This window comes from Saimiri boliviensis, chromosome 1, assembly GCF_048565385.1.
Source record: "Saimiri boliviensis isolate mSaiBol1 chromosome 1, mSaiBol1.pri, whole genome shotgun sequence".
NCBI classification, from domain to species: domain Eukaryota; kingdom Metazoa; phylum Chordata; class Mammalia; order Primates; family Cebidae; genus Saimiri; species Saimiri boliviensis.
This window is the reverse complement of record NC_133449.1, coordinates 183,551,939-183,570,661: the sequence shown is the minus strand read 5'-3', so window position 1 is coordinate 183,570,661 and position 18,723 is coordinate 183,551,939. Positions and strand designations below refer to the sequence as shown.

At 41.9% G+C, this 18,723-nt stretch overlaps 1 protein-coding gene across 6 annotated transcripts in view; it reads left to right on the top strand.

The window, feature by feature from the left end:
- The window catches only part of GRAMD2B (GRAM domain containing 2B), a 114,572-nt gene that overhangs the window by 79,330 nt on the left and 16,519 nt on the right, over positions 1-18,723 (top strand). For all 6 annotated transcript variants that reach the window (XM_010339290.3, XM_074382022.1, XM_010339276.3 and 3 more), the window contains exons 2-5: positions 7,495-7,614; positions 11,998-12,109; positions 14,920-14,986; positions 15,936-16,039. In XM_010339290.3, the coding sequence (XP_010337592.1) occupies positions 7,495-7,614; positions 11,998-12,109; positions 14,920-14,986; positions 15,936-16,039 (403 nt within the window). The remainder of the gene's footprint in view (positions 1-7,494; positions 7,615-11,997; positions 12,110-14,919; positions 14,987-15,935; positions 16,040-18,723) is intronic.

The following is an 18,723-nucleotide window of genomic DNA, read 5'->3' as shown; positions in this document are numbered from 1 at the left end:
AGGCTCCATCTCAAATAAAAAAAAAAGAAAAAAAGAAAAAAAATGAATGAGGGACTAGAGAAAAAATAATAAGGGACTAGAGGAGCTGCCCCACATCTTTGTACATTCATGGATAGGGAGTTGGCACTCTTCCTGGGACTACCATATTCAAACTGGAAGGATGAGGATTTCCTCTGGGGCGCCATCCCCTATAACTAGCTACCACGGTTTTCTGCACCTAAGTTGTTCAGTTGTTTTAGCAATAACCCCTCTGCTGCTTTTTCCTGTTATCTGCCTGCAATTTGGGTCTGAGCCAAGAGGAAGCGTCAAAGATTTCTTACAGCCACGCTTTTAATGAAATTGAGTGTTTTCAGCAACTTCTCATTCACTCCTCCTATAGCACCTCACTGGACTTCCGTCTGTTTTCTTACCTCCCATTGATGACTACATTCAAGACTATGGCTTCCCTTGCTTTGCTGCGTGAATGAATACTGTACTTTATTTTCTGCTTTCTGTTTGTCCATATTTCAGAAAGTTTCGGAAATCACTCTTCTGTTGACGGTTTCCCTCCGTTATTATAGCAGGATTATCACTTCTCCTGTAGATATCCATTTTAAAGGCCTTAAAAAGAAGGGAGAAGCCACCATTTGTGCTCCCATTCTCCACCCTGAACTGAAAGCCTGCCACATTTATTTTGGTCACTCCTTTTATCTATCTCCTAGTAAATCTATCAGCAACAAAACTAGCTTGTCATTAATGTGTTATTTTAACGTCATACTGACCCCTAACATCCACTTAACTTTTTTTTGGAGATGGGGTCTCTCTGTGTTGCCCAAGCTGGTCTCAAACTCCTGGCCTCGGTCCATCCTCCCACATTAGCCTCCAGAGTAGCTAGAACAATAGGCACACTCCACTATACCTGGCTTCCGCTTAACTTCCCTAAATGTTTAAGATCATTTATTTTAAAAGTCAACTGTAGGATGTTGACTAAGAATCTGTGAGGCAATTATCATAAGAATTGTTTTTACTAAATGTTTCAATTAACAACCAGTTAGATAAGTTGGCACCATGTACACACGAACAGCTAATTCACAAAACAAGAAAAATTTTAATAATTTTTTATAATATACGGAAATACACTCAGCTTTATTCCTAAGAAGAATCTGCAAACTAAAACTGGAGTGGAATATTTTTCAACCTTTTACATTTGCAAAGATCAAAAAGTTTAACAGTAGTCATGATTAAAATGATTATTGCTATTCTGTGTGCCAGGTGTTAGTCTAGGTGCTTCTATATATATATATTTTTTAAGGCTAACATTTTGTTAGTGAGAATATATAAACACTGTTGTATATTTGGGTGTGGATCACAAAATGTCTACTAAGGGCAATCTGGCAATAGCTATAACGTTTTTTCAATCATGTACCTTTTGACACAGCAGTTCCATTTCCAGAAAATTATTCACACATGTAATAAACATATAAGGACATTTTTTGCAATGTTGTTAGTATTTGAGAAAGACTGAAATCCACCTACATGCCCCAGCAATAAGGAACTGGTTAAATAACAGTTCATCCTTACAGTGGAACTTTATGCAGTCATTAAAACATATGAGGAAGATCTGCAAGTACTGATAGGGAAAGAGCGCCATAATACCGTAAGTTAAAAAAAAAAAAAAAAAAAAAAAAAAAAAGCCGGGTATAGAATAGCATGCTATCTGTCATTCATGCTTCAAAAATACACATGCTCATATGTGCACTGACTCTCCCAGGAAGGACACACAAGTTGCTGGGGGAGAGTAGGTGCCTTCATGGGGAGAAATTGGGTCACCAGGAAACAGGGGTAGAAGGAAAATTTGTTTTTCCATTTGTAACTTTTAAATTTTATACTTATGCTTATAGTGCCTATTCAGCAATAAACATGTAGATAGATAAATGAGATTTATAGTTGTCCAAACAAAAATGTATGTATCAGACTTGTAAATGAAAGGTCATTCTTCTTGACTTAGAAATCTCATTTGGGAGATTCTGAGTTTATGAAATTGGAGAAGCTAAGGTGTTTCCCAGCCATCCTGTCTGCATCGCCCACTCTTGCACTTCTGCATTCCATTCTGCTTCCTTCTTTCGGTCACACATAAAAGAGGCCTCTTTTTATGTGTCCTCTGGTTGCTGTCCAGCCCTCTCTCATCTCTATAGCCCACCTCTTTGCTTCCCAAGTATTGTGGCATGTATCTGCCAGCCACGGAGCCTATGGGCAGGTAGCACTCTGAAAACAAGGGTCTATGAGGCCCCAGGTCTTGGTGAATCCAGGTGCCAACCTGGCTTTCAGGACAGGGTTTCAGCAACACTCTACTTTCACAGCTCCACCTATGACCACACAATCCCATGTCCCAGAATTTATCCTATGAAGACCCTCTGATGAAACATATCCTATCTTCAAGACACTTCTAAACCTTTGTTGGTCTAGACTGTGACTTTAAAATGATCCAAGATTTTTTTTTTTTTTCTAAATAATAGTGGATGTAAAACCACCTCTACTTCTACTACCATAAGGAAGCTTAGTGACATGTTTTTATGCCTTTAGCTTAGATTAACATGTAGGTAGACACAAACACAGGGACTCGTCACTATAATTAGAAGGGAACACACCTTCTTGGACTGAACCACAGTGAAACACTTGTTTTCCTTCCTGAGACACAGCTTAATCATAGCTTCTGCCCTCACCTACCTATTTACTTAGACTTGCACGTGACGGTGCCTGAATATGATACATTATCAGCAGGAGGGCAAAGGGCCAGTGATGTGACAAGAGAAAGGTGCATTGAGTTTACCTGAAACTCACAGAGACTATCTCCAGGAGGAATGATAGTTGACTCTACATCAGAGTTCTAATTCTGAAAAATTGTGAAATCCGAACTTAAGTCGCCATCAAACGAACGAGGTCTGGGCAGTGACAAATATGAGATGGTTGATAGGGATTGTGCAACCTGTTTTTTTATTTATAAGTTGTGTAACAGTGTGTGACTGTGTTTTATTGAAACAAGCTTTTCCTATCTGGTAATAAAAATGCTGTACCCTGGCCAGGCACGGTGGTTCATGCTTGTCATCAGCACTTTGGGAGGCTGAGGTGGCTGGATCACTTAAGGCCAGGAGTTCAAGACCAGCCTGGCCAAGATGGCAAAACCCCATCTCTACTAAAAATACAAAAATTAGCCAGGCATGGTGGTGGGCAACTGTAATCCCAGCTACTCAGAAGGCTGAGGCAGAAGAATCACTTGAACCCGGGAGGCAGAGGTTGCAGTGAGTGGAGATCACGCCATTGCACTCCAGCCTGGGCAACAAGAGTGAAACGCTGTCTCAGAAAAGATAAATTAATAAAAATAAAATGCTGTCCCCTAATAGGTGAAGTCAGGTTTAGTTGGTATAAACATGACTGTCTCACTGCTTTGAAATTTCTACTAAAAAGCTTTCAGGCGGGGACCATACCTGATGCTTAAATTGGGTTGGAAATGGAGGAGATAAAACCTGCCAAGGCCAGGTGAAGGTGGGTCCTGTGTCTCCAGCATTTTCTGCTGCTTCTGTGGATACTTACAACTGCCAGCTTCCTTACCTGTCTCACCTACAAAGCTCTGAGCACTCTGACAACAGGGACCAATCCAGTAAATATTTGTTGAAAAGGAGGATTGGTTTTTTGGTTTGTTTGTTTTTTTCAGTTGACTCTTAATCAAAGTCTCTAACAGGGCTTTGTCTTCTGGTTAAAAAATAAATAAAAATTGATATCCTTATTTTCATGATTTAAATGAAACCTGTTCAGCTTTGTTGACCGTAACTTTAAAGTTACTGAGAAGCCTGGTTCAGCTTCATTGACAGTAAGGTCAGAGTTTCCAAAAGGCCTTGAGGAAGCATTCCATTTCCCTTCCCACACTGCTCACTCAAACACAGGCTAGTCTCTGCTGCTTGAATTCTACATAGTTTCAGTTCCTGCTGACAAGATCTCCAAGGTAAGGGACGCTTGCCGGAATAATCTTGCCTGTGTGAGGAGTTAACTTGCTTGAGCCTGTAGCGTCTTTAAGTAAGGCAAAAACCTAAAATCGAATTGACCCATAGATGGATTTCACTTCCTCTTTGAGCTACTACATAGTTAATCCACATCATTCAATGTATAAATCACCACTATGAGCAAATGCTAAGCTGAACGCTGTGGGGAAAAAAAAAAAAAACAGACGTTCCCTGCCTTTAAGGAACTTAGTCTAGTGCTGGATAACTCAGATTTTTGGGAGAAAAGGTATCAGCACAAGGCAATAATTGATTAGCTGCCTAGTGAGTTATCAAGTCAGCCGCCAGCATGGAGACTTTGAAGTGGTATGGAGGATGTGCCCCCTGGCTAGGGCCTTCAAGGAGGGAACCGGTGCTGAAGACAAGACACAAGTTTAAGAAGTAAAGTGGAGACCGTCTATGAAGAGGCCACTTTGAGTACAGCTGTATGTTCAGTCCTTGAAAGATGTTGTTTGAGTAGGACAACATACAGCCATACACTGTCATCTTTCCAGAGCTCAGCTAAGGGGCCCGAAACGGGACCACCTCATGTGGTTCAGCAGTTAGTCACCTGCACTGCACAAAAATGCCTGACCAACATGGGTCAGGGTCAAAAAAGGGCTGAAACCTAGCCTCAGTTTTGCTGCCTTCTGACCTTAGTGCTGGGCCATTTCTGCCCAGAGCAAGGAGCACCTTATCTCTGCCAGCAGCACCTTTTCTGAGTGGCTCTGTGCACCCAAAGATGCTGCACAGGACAGCTCTGGCTTCCCCTCCAAGTCTTAATCCGATCTTGCACAAAATTCAGTAAACATCTGAATGAATGTTGAGACGGATTATGGAAGTTCTATATGCAATCTCTACTTAAAGAGGGCTTCTCAAGTAGATTTCTGCCTGAATCTTTTGAAGAGAAGAGATAATATGTGTATGTGTCTTGGGGGTAGAGAAAAAAAGTAGCGATGTGCTCTAAGGCCCCTTTAACTGTTCTAAAATTCTTTGAGTCCACAAACTAAACTTGGTGCTAAGTTTAATAAAGTCCAATTGTTACTTTAAACCAAAACAGAGTTTTCCTAATAATATTTCAAGGCCTTGGCCTTCCATGTACCTTTGTCATGTAATGCAATTCTGTTATGGACAGAGCCCTTTTAATGTATGCAACTGTTTTAAGTGCTTTGAGAAGAATTGAAGAAATGGAAGGTTGGACCTCTGTCCTTAGATATGTATCTACTAGGAAAAAAGAAATGCTTACCACAAAATTAAGAGCATCAACCATTTGGCCAGGCATGGTGTCTCACATCTGTAATCCCAGCACTTTGGGAGGCTGAGGTGGGCGGATCCACCTGAAGGTCAGGAGCTTGAGACCAGCCTGGTCAACATGGCAAAACCCCGTCTCTACTAAAAATACAAAAATTAGCCAAATGTGGTAGTGGGCACCTGTAATCCCAGCTACTCGGGAGGCTGAGGGAGGAGAATCGCTTGAACCCAGGAGGCAGTGGCTGTAGTGAGCCAAGACGGTGCCACTGCACTCCAGCCTGGGCAACAAGAGTGAAACTCCGTCTCAAGAAAAAAGAGCATGAACCATTTGTAGGGGTTATTAGTTAGATATCCTTATCAGATATACTGACCTTAATCCTGACACTACAATAGGACTCCTTGCATATTCTGCAACGTTCATATGCTTTGAAAAGTGGCCAGCAAAGCAGCCACACAGCTTAAACTAACCAGTGGCATTTCCTGCCTGCACAGTCATATGCAGGTGAGAATACCAATTAGGTGGTAAATGAGAATAAAAGTTAGCTAATCTCTCATCGTAATGCCATCTTAATATGTCAGTCTTTATGCTCAGTCTCCATGGAGTCTTCACATCCTAATAAGTATGGCTTGTGTTTCACCGAGCTGACACACCAAAGAAGTTCTCCATAAGTAACATTTTGTATTCTTCCTTCAACATCCCTTCCTTTCCCACTTTCCCATTGGAAATGGTTTCCCCTGCTTCCCAGGAGATCTTCACCAGCCAGCTGAGGGAGCCCATTTCGCTACCTCCCCATGCTGGTTGTCTCCATTTGTGGGTTCTACGCACACACCCTCTTGACTCACCTTCCCTCTCCTCCCTTCCACCCTCTCTTTTACCAAGGTCAGGCCTAGTTTTTCCACAGCTTATTGATCATGACTGTAGGTCAACACTATCCTAGACCCTGTGGTTAGGACAGAGATGAATAAGATTCCCACCCCATCCCAGAGCTCTCACACTGAAGAGTTAATTATGGGGATAAGTGGATGGGTGGGTGGTTGGAGGAATGGAGGGAGAGAAAGAACACAAAGGCTTTGCAGACAGACATACTGAGTTTGAATCTCAAATAAGATAGATGCTAGCAAGACTTGGAACCAACCCAAATGCCCATCAATGATAGACTGGACAGGGGAAATGTGGCACATAGACACCAGAGAATACTATGCAGCCATCAAAAACGATGAGTTCGTGTCCTTTGTAGGGACACGGATGAACCTGGAAACCATCATTCTCAGCAAACTGACACTAGAACTGAAACTCAAACACCGCATGTTCTCACTCATAGGCGGGTGTTGAACAGTAGGAACACATGGACACAGGGAGGGGAGCATCACACACTGGGGTCTGTCTGGGGGAAATAGGGGAGGGACAGCAGGGGGCGGGGAGTTGGGGAGAGATAACATGGGGAGAAATGCCAGATACAGGTGATGGGGATGGAAGCAGCAAACCACACTGCCATGTGTGTACCTATGCAACAATTTTGCATGTTCTTCACATGTACCCCAAAACCTAAAACACAATAAAATATATATATTTTTTAAAATTTCTGTAACATTTGGATGCAGGACTGCGATAAACCCACTAAATAAAAGAGATTTTGAAACAACAACAACAACAAAGATGCTAGCTCTGAAAACTTGGGCGAGATAGCAAGAGCCTCAGATGCCTCATCTATTAAATGAGGGTAGTAATTGCTACCTAGTCTGGGTGGTTGTAAAGATTAAGAGATTGTACGTTGCTTAGGGAACTGCTTGGTTAAACAACATGTAAGTGACATAAAAGAAGTGCAAACGAAAGGGGTGGGGCTTCCCAGCAGGAAGGCTCACACCTGCAGGAGGCCACACATGAGCGTGTGCGTGTGCGTGTGTGTGCAGGGCCCTCCCAGCCTCCAGGTGATCTGCTGCCCCAGTACAGCCTATGCAGCACAGAGCTGGGCAACACAGACCTGGGAGCCAGCAAGTCCACACAGTCTGGCATTTACAGGTGAAACAGGTGTGACCTGCAGCTACTGCCCATGGGGCACCAGGCAAGGGGTTAGAATGGAGATTGGGAAAGGGCCTAGCAGCCAAAGTTAACTAGCCTATCAGTGGGGAATGAAAATCATTCCACTCTCTAGAAAGCCAGGTTACTTGTTTTCCTTCCAGCTATCTCGCTCTGAAAGTCTAAGATGAAGCGTTTTCCTTTCTTCTCCAGCTCGGAGGCTGAGAATGGTGTGGAAGAGAAAAAGAAAGCCTGCAAGTCGCCGACAGCCCAGTCCCCTACCCCGTCTGTGGAGGCCGACTCCCCAGACCAGAAGAAAATAATTAGCCTACGGTGAGTCCTTCATTGACTCTCTTTGTTCTCTTTCGCCTTTTTGGGAGAGCGTTATGGGAGGAGCAGGGGTTTTTTGTTAAGAGTGAGGGCCTATTAATACTATGAACAAATAGTACATACCCATGAGAAAGAAGGAGCATTTATCCTTGAGCTCCTGGCCTTCAGCAGAGCATCTACACCTTTCTGAAAGCCCTGATTTTGCTGAGTGATGAAGCCAGGGTGACCCACTCTCAGACACAGGTTTATAAAGCACCAGGGAAAACTGGCCAGGTTGGAGTGCCTGTCCAGCCTCAGGCGTGCACACCTAAGTGTCTCACTTTCTTGGGAGCCATGAAAAAAGCCAAGGAAAAGAACCACCATCTCTGGGACTCACCAGGCCACCAGTTTCCTATGACAGGTTAAGAGGGAGGGCTGGTTTGGTCATGGGGCAGGAGGGGAGAGGCAGTTTTGAGATATGTAGCGGTAGCCCCATCATTCTCAGAGGCACCAACTACCAATCAGAGACTAAATTTGCTTTAGGGCCCTTAAAAGACCGTTGTTAAACCAATAGTATATGATGGGAAAGTGCAGTTATCTCATCTAAGTAGAGAAATCATTGCTGTCCTTCCCCATTATTAGAACTTGTAGAACTGCTACCTCCTACTTCTTTTGGTCTCTGCTAAAAGATTATTAACTCCAGTTTTTGCCTCCTTCCTGGCTTCCCAGCCCATACCTTCTCTCCAAATATATGCTTCATTCAGGACCAAGAGTAAGTCTTAACTCCTCCCCAAATTGTCCTCTTCTGACTCTAACTCCCAATTATCTCTCTATCTTTTCTGCATGCCTGTTTTGTGGCTTTTTTTTTTTTTTTTAAGATAGTCTCACTCTGTTACCCAGGCTGGAGTGTAGCGACACATTCTCAGCTCACTGCAATCTCCCAGGTTCAAGTGATTCTCCTGCCTCAACCTCCCCAGTGTCTGGGACTACAGGCACGTACCACCACACCTAATTTTTGTATTTTTAGTAGAGAGGAAATTTCACCATGTTGGCCAGGCTGGTCTTGAACTCCTGCCCTCAGGTGATCCACCTGCCTGAGCCTCCCAAAGTGCTGGATTACAGGCGTGAGCCATCACACCCGGGTGACATCTAACTTTAACCATTTTTTTTCCTCTAGTTGTTTCCCCTCAAAGCCTCACTTAATACTTCTCTTCACAAAGGCACAAGGCATGTTATTTCTTGTATCTTTTACCACTGTTGGCTGACTATAGCAGGCACCTTGAAAACACTGTTGGTTTTATTCCAACTTCCCTAGGTCTCCGTCAAAATAATACACTCTCACAGGGCATGCTTGCTAAACTTCATGGGCATGTGGTCTGTGCAGTTGGAAAGGGCCCACACTTGGTTTAATCGTTCCCTTTTGCTATCTGGAAATACTTAATAATTTTTATGTAAGGGGGCCAGGTGTCGTGGCTCACATCTGTAATTCCGAGCACTTTGGGAGGCCTAGGCGGTCAGATAAATTGAGGTCAGGAGTTCGAGACCAACCTGTCCAACATGGTGAAACCCTGCCTCTACTAAAAATACAAAAATTAGCCGGGTGTGGTGGTGTGTGCCTGTAATCCCAGCTACTTGGGAGGCTGAGGTGGGAGAATCATTTGAACTCAGGAAGTGGAGGCTGCAGTGAGCCAAGATGGTGCCACTGCACTCCAACCTTGGCAACAGAGCAAGACTGTGCCTCAAAAATTAATTAATAATAACAATTTTTATATAAGGGACCCCACATTCTCATTTTACACTGGGCTCCTTGTCACCTGTAGAAAGTGAGACTAACACAGTTGAAAAGACCCAAAGAAATCAATATTCTACACATGTGTACCCTGTCCACAGGGGTCAGGGTAATGCAGACAAGCCTACTTACTGTTTGTGTCTTCTGAAATTTTCAAGGGTAGAGCCACCCTGCTTTTCACATTTGCTTGCAGTCCATGGATCTTCAGTCTGATCATTTCCTTGGCAATTCCATTAACATTTGTTCATTTGAATCAGTAGAGGTGATGTATTCGAACCTGTGAATAGTATAAATAAAAGGTAAATTGGCATTTGTACAAATAATTTTATTTTCAAATAGAGAACAAATGTTTTTTCATAGCTTCCAGAAAAAAAGTAATCCCTAGAATTCCTAGGGAATTCACATCTGTGAATACATAGTTTCAATGGCCTGTAACTGAAATTAAATTCATTTACCTTGAGCTGCTGAGGGGTATTTGACCTGTGATTTGAGCATTGTGGAGTCATACACTGTTGTGGCTAGAAGTGGCTTAGGACGTCATATAGTCCATCTTTTCACAGCTGAGAAAACCAGAGCCTAATTCTCTAACTTCAGTCATTTCCGTTTCTGTGTGACATCCATATACCATCTGAATTACTTCAGATTGTTCTTAAATCCACTTTGAACCAACTTTTTTTTAACTGAACCTCATTTTAAGGGATAATATTGTAAAATCATGGATTTTATGTGCCATTTTTTTCCCAGTAAACAATAAAGCAACTTCATAATCACAAAACTTATATATAACTAAAAATCATCCACGCATTTCACTTTGAAATGACTGCTTTTAGCCATAGGGTTGAAGATATGTACAAATATGCACATCTACTAAAATGAACAACCAGGACTAGAATCGCCTTGGAAAGAAACTCTGGAGCTCTGACCTCTGTCCTTGAGAGGAAGAAGAAAGGCTTGACTTCAAACATGTTTTTTGGTTTTGTTTTTATTTCTGATTTCACTTTTATTGTATTCCCAATCTGAGATGTTTTGTCTTTTTTTTTCCTCATACCCAATTCTTGCTTATCCTGCTGGGCCCAGCATTTTTTTTTTTTTTTTTTTTTTTTTTTTTTTTTTGAGACAGAGTTTCGCTTGTTACCCAGGCTGGAGTGCAATGGCACGATCTTGGCTCACCGCAACCTCCGCCTCCTGGGTTCAGGCAATTCTCCTGCCTCAGCCTCCTGAGTAGCTGGGATTACAGGCATGCGCCACCATGCCCAGCTAATTTTCTGTATTTTTTTAGTAGAGACGGAGTTTCACCATGTTGACCAGGATGGTCTCGATCTCTTGACCTCGTGATCCACCCGCCTTGGCCTCCCAAAGTTCTGGGATTACAGGCTTGAGCCACCGTGCCCGGCCAAGGGCCCAGCATTTTAAGTCCTCATTATTCTATTGTTTTCCTCTTCTCTTACCTCCTGTTAGACTTACTGGCTCCATATCTTCCTTTAACTCCTATAATATGTATTGTTTTGGTACTAAATCACGTACTACCTGTTTTAAAAAGTGTTTGATGCATGTGTACACAGGCACCTTAAGGATAAAGACTGCGAGGCTGGGCTCAGTGGCCCATGCCTGTAATCCCAGCACTTTGGGAGGACGAGGCAGGTGGATCACCTTAGGTTAGGAGTTCGAGACCAGCCTGACCAACATGGAGAAACCCCGTCTCTACTAAAAAATACAGAAATTAGCCAGGCATTGCTGGTGCCTGTAATCCCAGCTACTTAGGAGGCTAAGCCAGGAGAATTGCTTGAACCCGGGAGGTGGAAGTGGCAGTAAGCTGAGATCACACCACTGCATTCCAGCCTGGGAAACAAAACTTCATCTCAAAAAGGAAAAAAAGGATAAAGACTGTGTTATGGGCCCTATGACATTTAACACAATGCCCCACTCAATTAATACTTGTTAAATATTAATGGAATTCTGAAACAAAAATATTGTTTGATTGAACTATAGTTGCAATACCATTTAGTAATTTGTCTCAAGTACTCCTTTTTAAATACTGATTAAAATACTTTTAAAATGACATAATTGTTTTCACAACTTGTTATTTCACCCTCTATAAGTTACTATTTCTACAGTTTTTGATTACAGCCTGCTGAAATCATTCCAGTGTGTGTGCTATGTAAATGCCCTCAGAGTATCATGAATGATTTTTGATATCCAGAAAAGAAAAACAAATGTCAGGTTTTCTTGGAAGATAGTATCGTAATCAAGATTTATGACAATAAATGAGTAGCATAAAAAATGTATCTCATAGCCCGGATGTGGTGACTCAAACCTGTAATCCCAGCACTTTGGGAAACCAAGCCAGGTGGATTGCTTAAGTCCAGGAGTTCAAGACCAGCCTGGGCAACATGGTGAAATCCCATCTCTACAAAAAATTAGCTGGGCATGGTGGCACGCATCTGTAGTCCCAGCTACTCGGGAGACTGAGGTGGGAGGATCACTTGAGTCCAGGATGGGGAGGTTGCAGTGAGCTGTGATTATGCTGCTGCACTTCAGCCTGGGCAACACAGCAAGACAGTCTTGAGAAAAAAAAAAAAAAAATTATCTTACAGACACCCTGGACTTTCTTTCTTTAGGTCAAAATCCAGTTTTGATGGTGCCTCTTTAGCAGGTGATAAGAACGACTGTAAAACAGAAAGCAAAAATGACCCTAAGACTGAAAGGAAAAAGTCTTCCTCTTCCAGCCAGGTAATTCGAGAGTGAAATTTGTATTGTCTTAGAGGGTTACAGGACTATTGAAGCCGGTGACAAGAAGAAACCCAAGTATGCACCTTCCTGCTGGTCAAGACTAATACAGTCATAGAGTTTAGAGAATTTAGAAGAACAAACAGGCAGCAGCTCCTCCAGGCCATTTTTCATCAATATTATATTCCACAACTCATCTTTCAGCACACTGCATGACAGTGAGTTCCATGCTGTGACCCCAAACACTGACAGATACCCAGAGATCAGGGACCAACACAGAGTCATGTGCTTATCCAGTAATTAGCAGGACAAAGGGAATTGTGACATCCTTGTACTGAAATTGAAGAATATGATAAGGCACCTGCCTGAATAGTAGGCCAGCCAACTGCACAGGGAGGAGTCAGACCTTTGGACAGGGTAAGGATTCTCCTCCAGAACCAATTTTGGTTCTGCTCTAAAATACACCCAGATAGGAAACAAAGCTCAGTTGTATGTCATCAGAGAGTGTGATACATGTACTGGGGCCAGGAGTTTGTTTGTTTGTTTTTTAATTATTCTTCACTTCTCTAAATACTTGAACATGTGTCTCCTAAGAGCTAAACCAAAAACCATCAGCACACCCAAGAAATTTAAATATGAAATGTATTAAAATATTATTAATATAAAATCCATTTTTGAATTTCCATAGTAGTCCCAGTAATAAATGTCTTTTATAAAGGCTTTTTTTTTCCTCTCCAGGATCCAAGCAAGAGTCACATACTGCATGTATTTGCTATGTCTTTTCTTTTTCTTTTTTTCTTTTTTTTTTTTTTTTTTTTTTTTTTCAGGCAGTCTTGCTCTGTTGCCCACAATCTCGGCTCACTGCAACCTCCATCTCCCATGTTCAAGTGATTCTCATATGCCTCACCCACCTGAGTAGCTGGGATTACAGTGGTGCACCAGCACACCCAGCTAATTTTTATATTTTTAGTACAGATAGGGTGTCGCCACGTTGGCCAGTCCTGTCTCAAATCCCTGGCCCCAGGCGATCTGCCCACCTCGGTGTCCCAAAGTGCTGGGATTGCAAGCATGAGCCACCACACTCAGCCCTGCTATGTCCCTTTTAATTCAGATCAGCCCCACTACCTTTTTGGCCCTTTATTACACTGACATTTTTGAAGAGTTTATGGGCTAGCATATTTTAAATCAAGTGTGCAACCATTGCTCACTGTAGCCATTAAAAACAAAAGCTCAGTAAAGCCCCACAGAACACCTAGCTTTAATCAAGGTATCTTTCTATAAGGTGTTTATCTATAAAATAGCTGACTTGCAGGGACCATCTATTATCTTGATGACCTGGTCTATAGTTATTTATGGCAAAACAGGACCAGTTTTGCCATTGAGACCACTCTTGGTTTGAATAATAAGCCATCCAGGACCTCCTACCCATTCTCCTTATAAGAATTTTTTCTTGAGGCCGGGCACGGTGGCTCATGCCTGTAATCCCAGCACTTTGGGAGGCCAAGACAGGCAGATCACCTGAGATCGGGACTTTGAAACCAGCCTGACCAACATGGAGAAACCCCGTCTCTACCAAAAATACAAAATTAGCCAGGTATGGTGGCGCATACCTGTAATTCCAGCTACTCAGGAGGCTGAGGCAGGAGAATTGCTTGAACCTGGGAGGCAGAGGTTGCAGTCCATTGCAGTCACACCATTGCACTCCAGCCTGGACAACAAGAGCAAAACTGCCTCTCAAAAGAGAGAGAGAGAGAGAGAGAGAGAGAGAGAGAGAGAGAGAGAGATTGAGAATTTTCCTTCAGAAGCATTCTACGAGACAGATTGAGTCTGTGGAGGGAATACCCAGTTCTACCCCATAGCTCACTGTAACCTTGACCCCTGGGCTCAAGAGATCCTGCCTCAGCCTCCTGAGTAGCTAGGACTGTAGGCACAAGCCATCATGTTCAGCTAACAGTTCTACCTCTTAATAGCTGTATGGTGCCGGTGAACGTGTTTTACAAGCTGCGAATTGCTGGCTATCCATTATTATCGCAGTTGTGAAAATAGATCCCTTGAAGATGAAGTGATTTGCAACATTTCAGTCTTGGGCCTCCTGCTGCCCTGGAGAGTGAAGTCTGTGTGAAATCTTACTTGTCTTGACAGTAGCCTACTGCATCCTACTCCTGTCCCTGGCTAAGGAAATGCCTTTACAAGATAATGCAGTAGGAAGAGTGGCCATATGTTGCCTTAGACTATAGGTCCTTTAGGGGTATTTTCCCATTTAAGCCTATGGCATCCCTTGAGGCAGGTGCTGCTTTTGCTCTCTGGTACAGAAGAGGAAACCAAGACCCAGGAAGATGGAGTGACTAAGCCATGGTCACACACACACACCAAGAAGTGGAGCCACTACAGCCAAGACTTCAGCTCAGCCTTACCTGATTGCAAAGCTTTTAACCACTGTACTCTCCTGAGAGTCCCTACTGGTACCCTTAGGACCTGGGATTCAGTACCTTCCCTAGTGAGACTCCTTAGGGTTTCATCCCATTTCTCATCAGGGACATCTTTGTCCAGCCCTGTTACCTGGGCGGAAGGCTGACCAGCAGCTGCATCATTATATCCAACCAGCAAAGCGTTAAACTTGTTAGAAAATGAAACTTGTATGCCCTGATTTTCACTGTGTTTTCCTGAAGGCTGGTATCAGAGACTGTAAGATCAGTGAGAAGGAATTCCTAAAGTTACTATTAAGGGAGGGGAAGTTTGCTATTGAAGCTAAAATTTGTGATGTTTCACAAGAAAATGAGAGTAGTGATGCCTGTATTTTGTTCTCATTGCAGTACAAGGCCAATATGCACTTTCACAAGTTGTTTCTTAACGTTCCAATGGAGGAACCTCTGAGGCAAAGTAAGTCCTGACCTGTTTGACTGTTTTAGCTACATATTTGAAAAGTTGATAATTAGTTTTGGGGAAGAAAGAGAGCAACATCTATGGACAGAGTCACACAGGGGACGAGGTTTCTGAAAGTCATGACATAACAATAACACCAGCTTCAGTCAGCTTTCACTGGGCAGCGTGAGAAGATCAGCGAAACAGTTCTCCATGGGGTATGGAGTCACCCAAGATGGTTCCATGACACCGGTACTTCCCTTCTTTATTGCTGAAATACACGGGGTTAGATTGCTTTAAGATTTAGAATAACAAGCCTGGAGCAAGAGAGGCCACTAGAAGAAGGCTAAAAGAAAACTCACATCCTTAGACATGGACGGACATGTGCTGATGCCACTGTGAAGGGTGTGATGGTCACCTAAGTATCTTGCCCAGTATGCAAGTTAAACACACCTACTGGGCTCTGCAGTGGTTCATCAAGGGGCCCAACGTTCCATTCTAGTCTCTCTTGATGTGCAAAAGTTAAGGCAAGATGCTGGCTTCCTGCCATGACCTTCAAACGGAAGGTATGGGTCACATGCTCGTCCCCTAGTGAGGCAATCTATTTCAAAAACAGTCGTTAGTGAGAACACTGGGGAAAAGGAGAACAGGTGTACTAATATCAGCACATGGGTGACACACCAGCCTCAATAGAGGAAACTTGTAAAACCCCATTCTTGGTCTATCAGGTACAATGGTAGATTTGCCTTTTTATTCTGATATTTATACTGAAGTTGGTAAGACTTTGAATTTGAAACAAACTGGTCACCCCAGCTTTCTTCCCATAAAGAAGACTGAAGAATAGGCAATAGAACTTTTGAGTATGAATGTATTATCTCTGCCCATCCTTGAGTCACTAAAATATATACACGGCTTTTATTTTAAATGGAAATTCTAAATGATGCTATATCTCTGTATATTCTCCTAGGCTTTACTTGTGCACTGCAGAAAGAAATACTATATCAAGGAAAGCTCTTTGTATCAGAAAACTGGATTTGTTTTCATTCCAAGGTCTTTGGAAAAGACACAAAGGTTGGTATAATTTAAAAAAAAAAAAAAGAAGAAGAAGAACACTAACCCTATACTTTATTAGCTATGGTAAATATTAATTGTCTTAAATTTAGCTATATTTATAGATATTTATATCATGGTTATTCTTTTTTTATGCCAACTTTCCTTTGTTTTAGTTCTAAATACTACAGGTTCTAAAAGCTTCCAGATGACACAAATTTTCCTTTTTTCCGTAAACTTTCGCCCTCCTTTCTTTATACACATATACCTCATATGTACACATATACCCCTATATGGGGTATATGTGTATAAATAAAGGAGGGAGAAAGTTTATATCTCACCCATAACGATACCCGAAATCCTTTTTACTAAGATGTCACCAGGGAACACTCAAAGTTGTTTATATGGAGGGCGTGCCATGATTTTCAAAGGCATACATTTAAACTAAAATGATTTATTTTAAGAAACATCCATTTTTGTACCACATTTATACCAGTTACCACCAGCGATGTCTAGGACAGAAGGCCTATAAATAAGCTACTTATTAGCGTTCCCTCTGTACCCTCCCTAGCACAAAATGAACAGGAAGTAGAGCAGGTAAGGCCTAGCCTGGAAAGTCAGATACCCTCAATCCCAAGTGGACTCTGATATCACAGCCTTTCATTATCATTAAACACAGATTTGGGGGAGCAGACGCACATAACACCCTGAGGCATTAAGGAGAACAGCCTAAAGGAATCGGTACTGCCCTCTAAACTGGGGACCGTGGGACTGTGGCCTATGAAGGAAGGATAATTCTATCCCACTGACATTTTCTTTTTACCTTTGAGCTATGATGTCACATCACAGTTCATTCAGGCCTCCAGAATAAGGAGTCAGAGGAACGCCCTCTTGGGTTTGCATGACCTCAATGAGTTGTCAACCATTCTGATTCGTGGTTATGAAGAAGCAACTTTCATACTCATGATGAAGCTGACTAAAACTTCTTTTCGTTTTGAGTGGTAGATGTGCTTTCTTTAAATATTCTCTCTAAAACCACTGGCAATTGCATAAAGACCAGTTTGTTGGTGTTGGAGCTAGAGACTAGCATACTATTCTTTAGGTAAAACATCTTCTTTTTATATTGATTTTTTTATCATATAGAGTTATATTTAGATAAGTATTATTTGAGTCGCAGTATTATCTGAATCAGTATAATACAAAGCAATACGAAGCAGTATTCTATATATTTCTACATTTCTGAATTAAAGGGCTTTTTCATGGAATGGGGAAGGGGTTGGGTAGTACTAATCAATGTGATACACTTCTCAGAAATTCACAGAGAGCCAACATCTCTGAGCAGAGCAGCAGGGACTGAAGACACTGATGAACAAAGTGTTAGTCTTTGTTAAGGGATTGGGGAATTCACAAAGGCAGTCAGTGAAGTTTCAAGCTAATACGATTCTGGCAATGGTTTTAAAGTTCTACTTCTACCTAAGAAAGAACTGATAAAAAGAAGTTGGAAGGAGTGACCCTGGTTTTTTGAAGACCTGGATCCACTGAGATTGCTTTTACAATGTGTAACCTACAGAGGCAGGAGATTGAAAATTAGCAGAGCGTGGGAATAAGAACCATGATAGTGACTTGTATCTTCCATCCCTTCTAAGAATGATGTCAAAGGAGACTTGGGCTTCAGAGATGTTGCAGAATTTCCTCACTGCCAGTGGACTTCAGTCCAATGTGGTCCAAAATGAGCTCAAGACACCCAAACAATTGTTCTACAATGGGAACTTTCTAATCAAGTTCCCCTTCTAAAGCAATTTGCCCTGGAAAAATGTTACTACTACCCTGGAAAAATATTATCATTCACTCTGGAAAAATATTATTAAGTGTAGCCTTAATTTAATCAGGATCTTTTTAGTCAGCCTGTTGGTATTTTCAGATGTTAGCAAAATTAACATGCATGTATCACCTTTTGTCTAGGCGCAGACTGAAAAGTGATTTAAGCTTGATTTTAAAAATGTTATCTAGTTGTACTCTTATACTTATGAAGCAATTGATTGAAAACTCCTTCCTAAGGGTGTTCCATGCCTTAGATGATGAAAAATCTAAATTTATAGCCCTTTGTCACTGCATGTTTGTATTGCTGCTCAGAAACAAAATTAGACCCATTTTTTATTAACATCATCTAAGTAGATCTCAAATTCCTTTTTTGCCAAATTTATCCCACCTTATAAGTTCTGAATTGCCTCCTGCCTTTGAAAAATGTGAGTGGAGTTCTTTGGCAAACCGTTTTTAGAAAATGTCTCAATTGGGACATTATTTCTTATATCTGAAAATGAGCTATCCAAACTATTCCAAATTTGCATGCTGATATTGGCGGTCAAAGGCAATGCTCATTGGAGCATTTGAGATTTTGGATTTTTGGATTAGAGATGCTTAGCCAGTTGCATGTCGGCAGACATTGCAAAATCTGAAATCCAGAACACTTCTGGTCCCAAGTATTCTGGATAGAGGATACCCAGCCTGTATCTAAATGACCTACTCCACCTTGTAAGCTATCTGTTCTAGGCCTTATTCTTCCATAGTCTTCCTGCCTAAATCATTGAGGGCAGTAAATAATTGCACCTTATAAACCCAGAGGTGAATGCAAATATTCAAAATTAAAAGCTCATTTTGCTTCCTTCAAGCTGGCAGTACTTACATAAAGCTCATCTCTTCTCCAC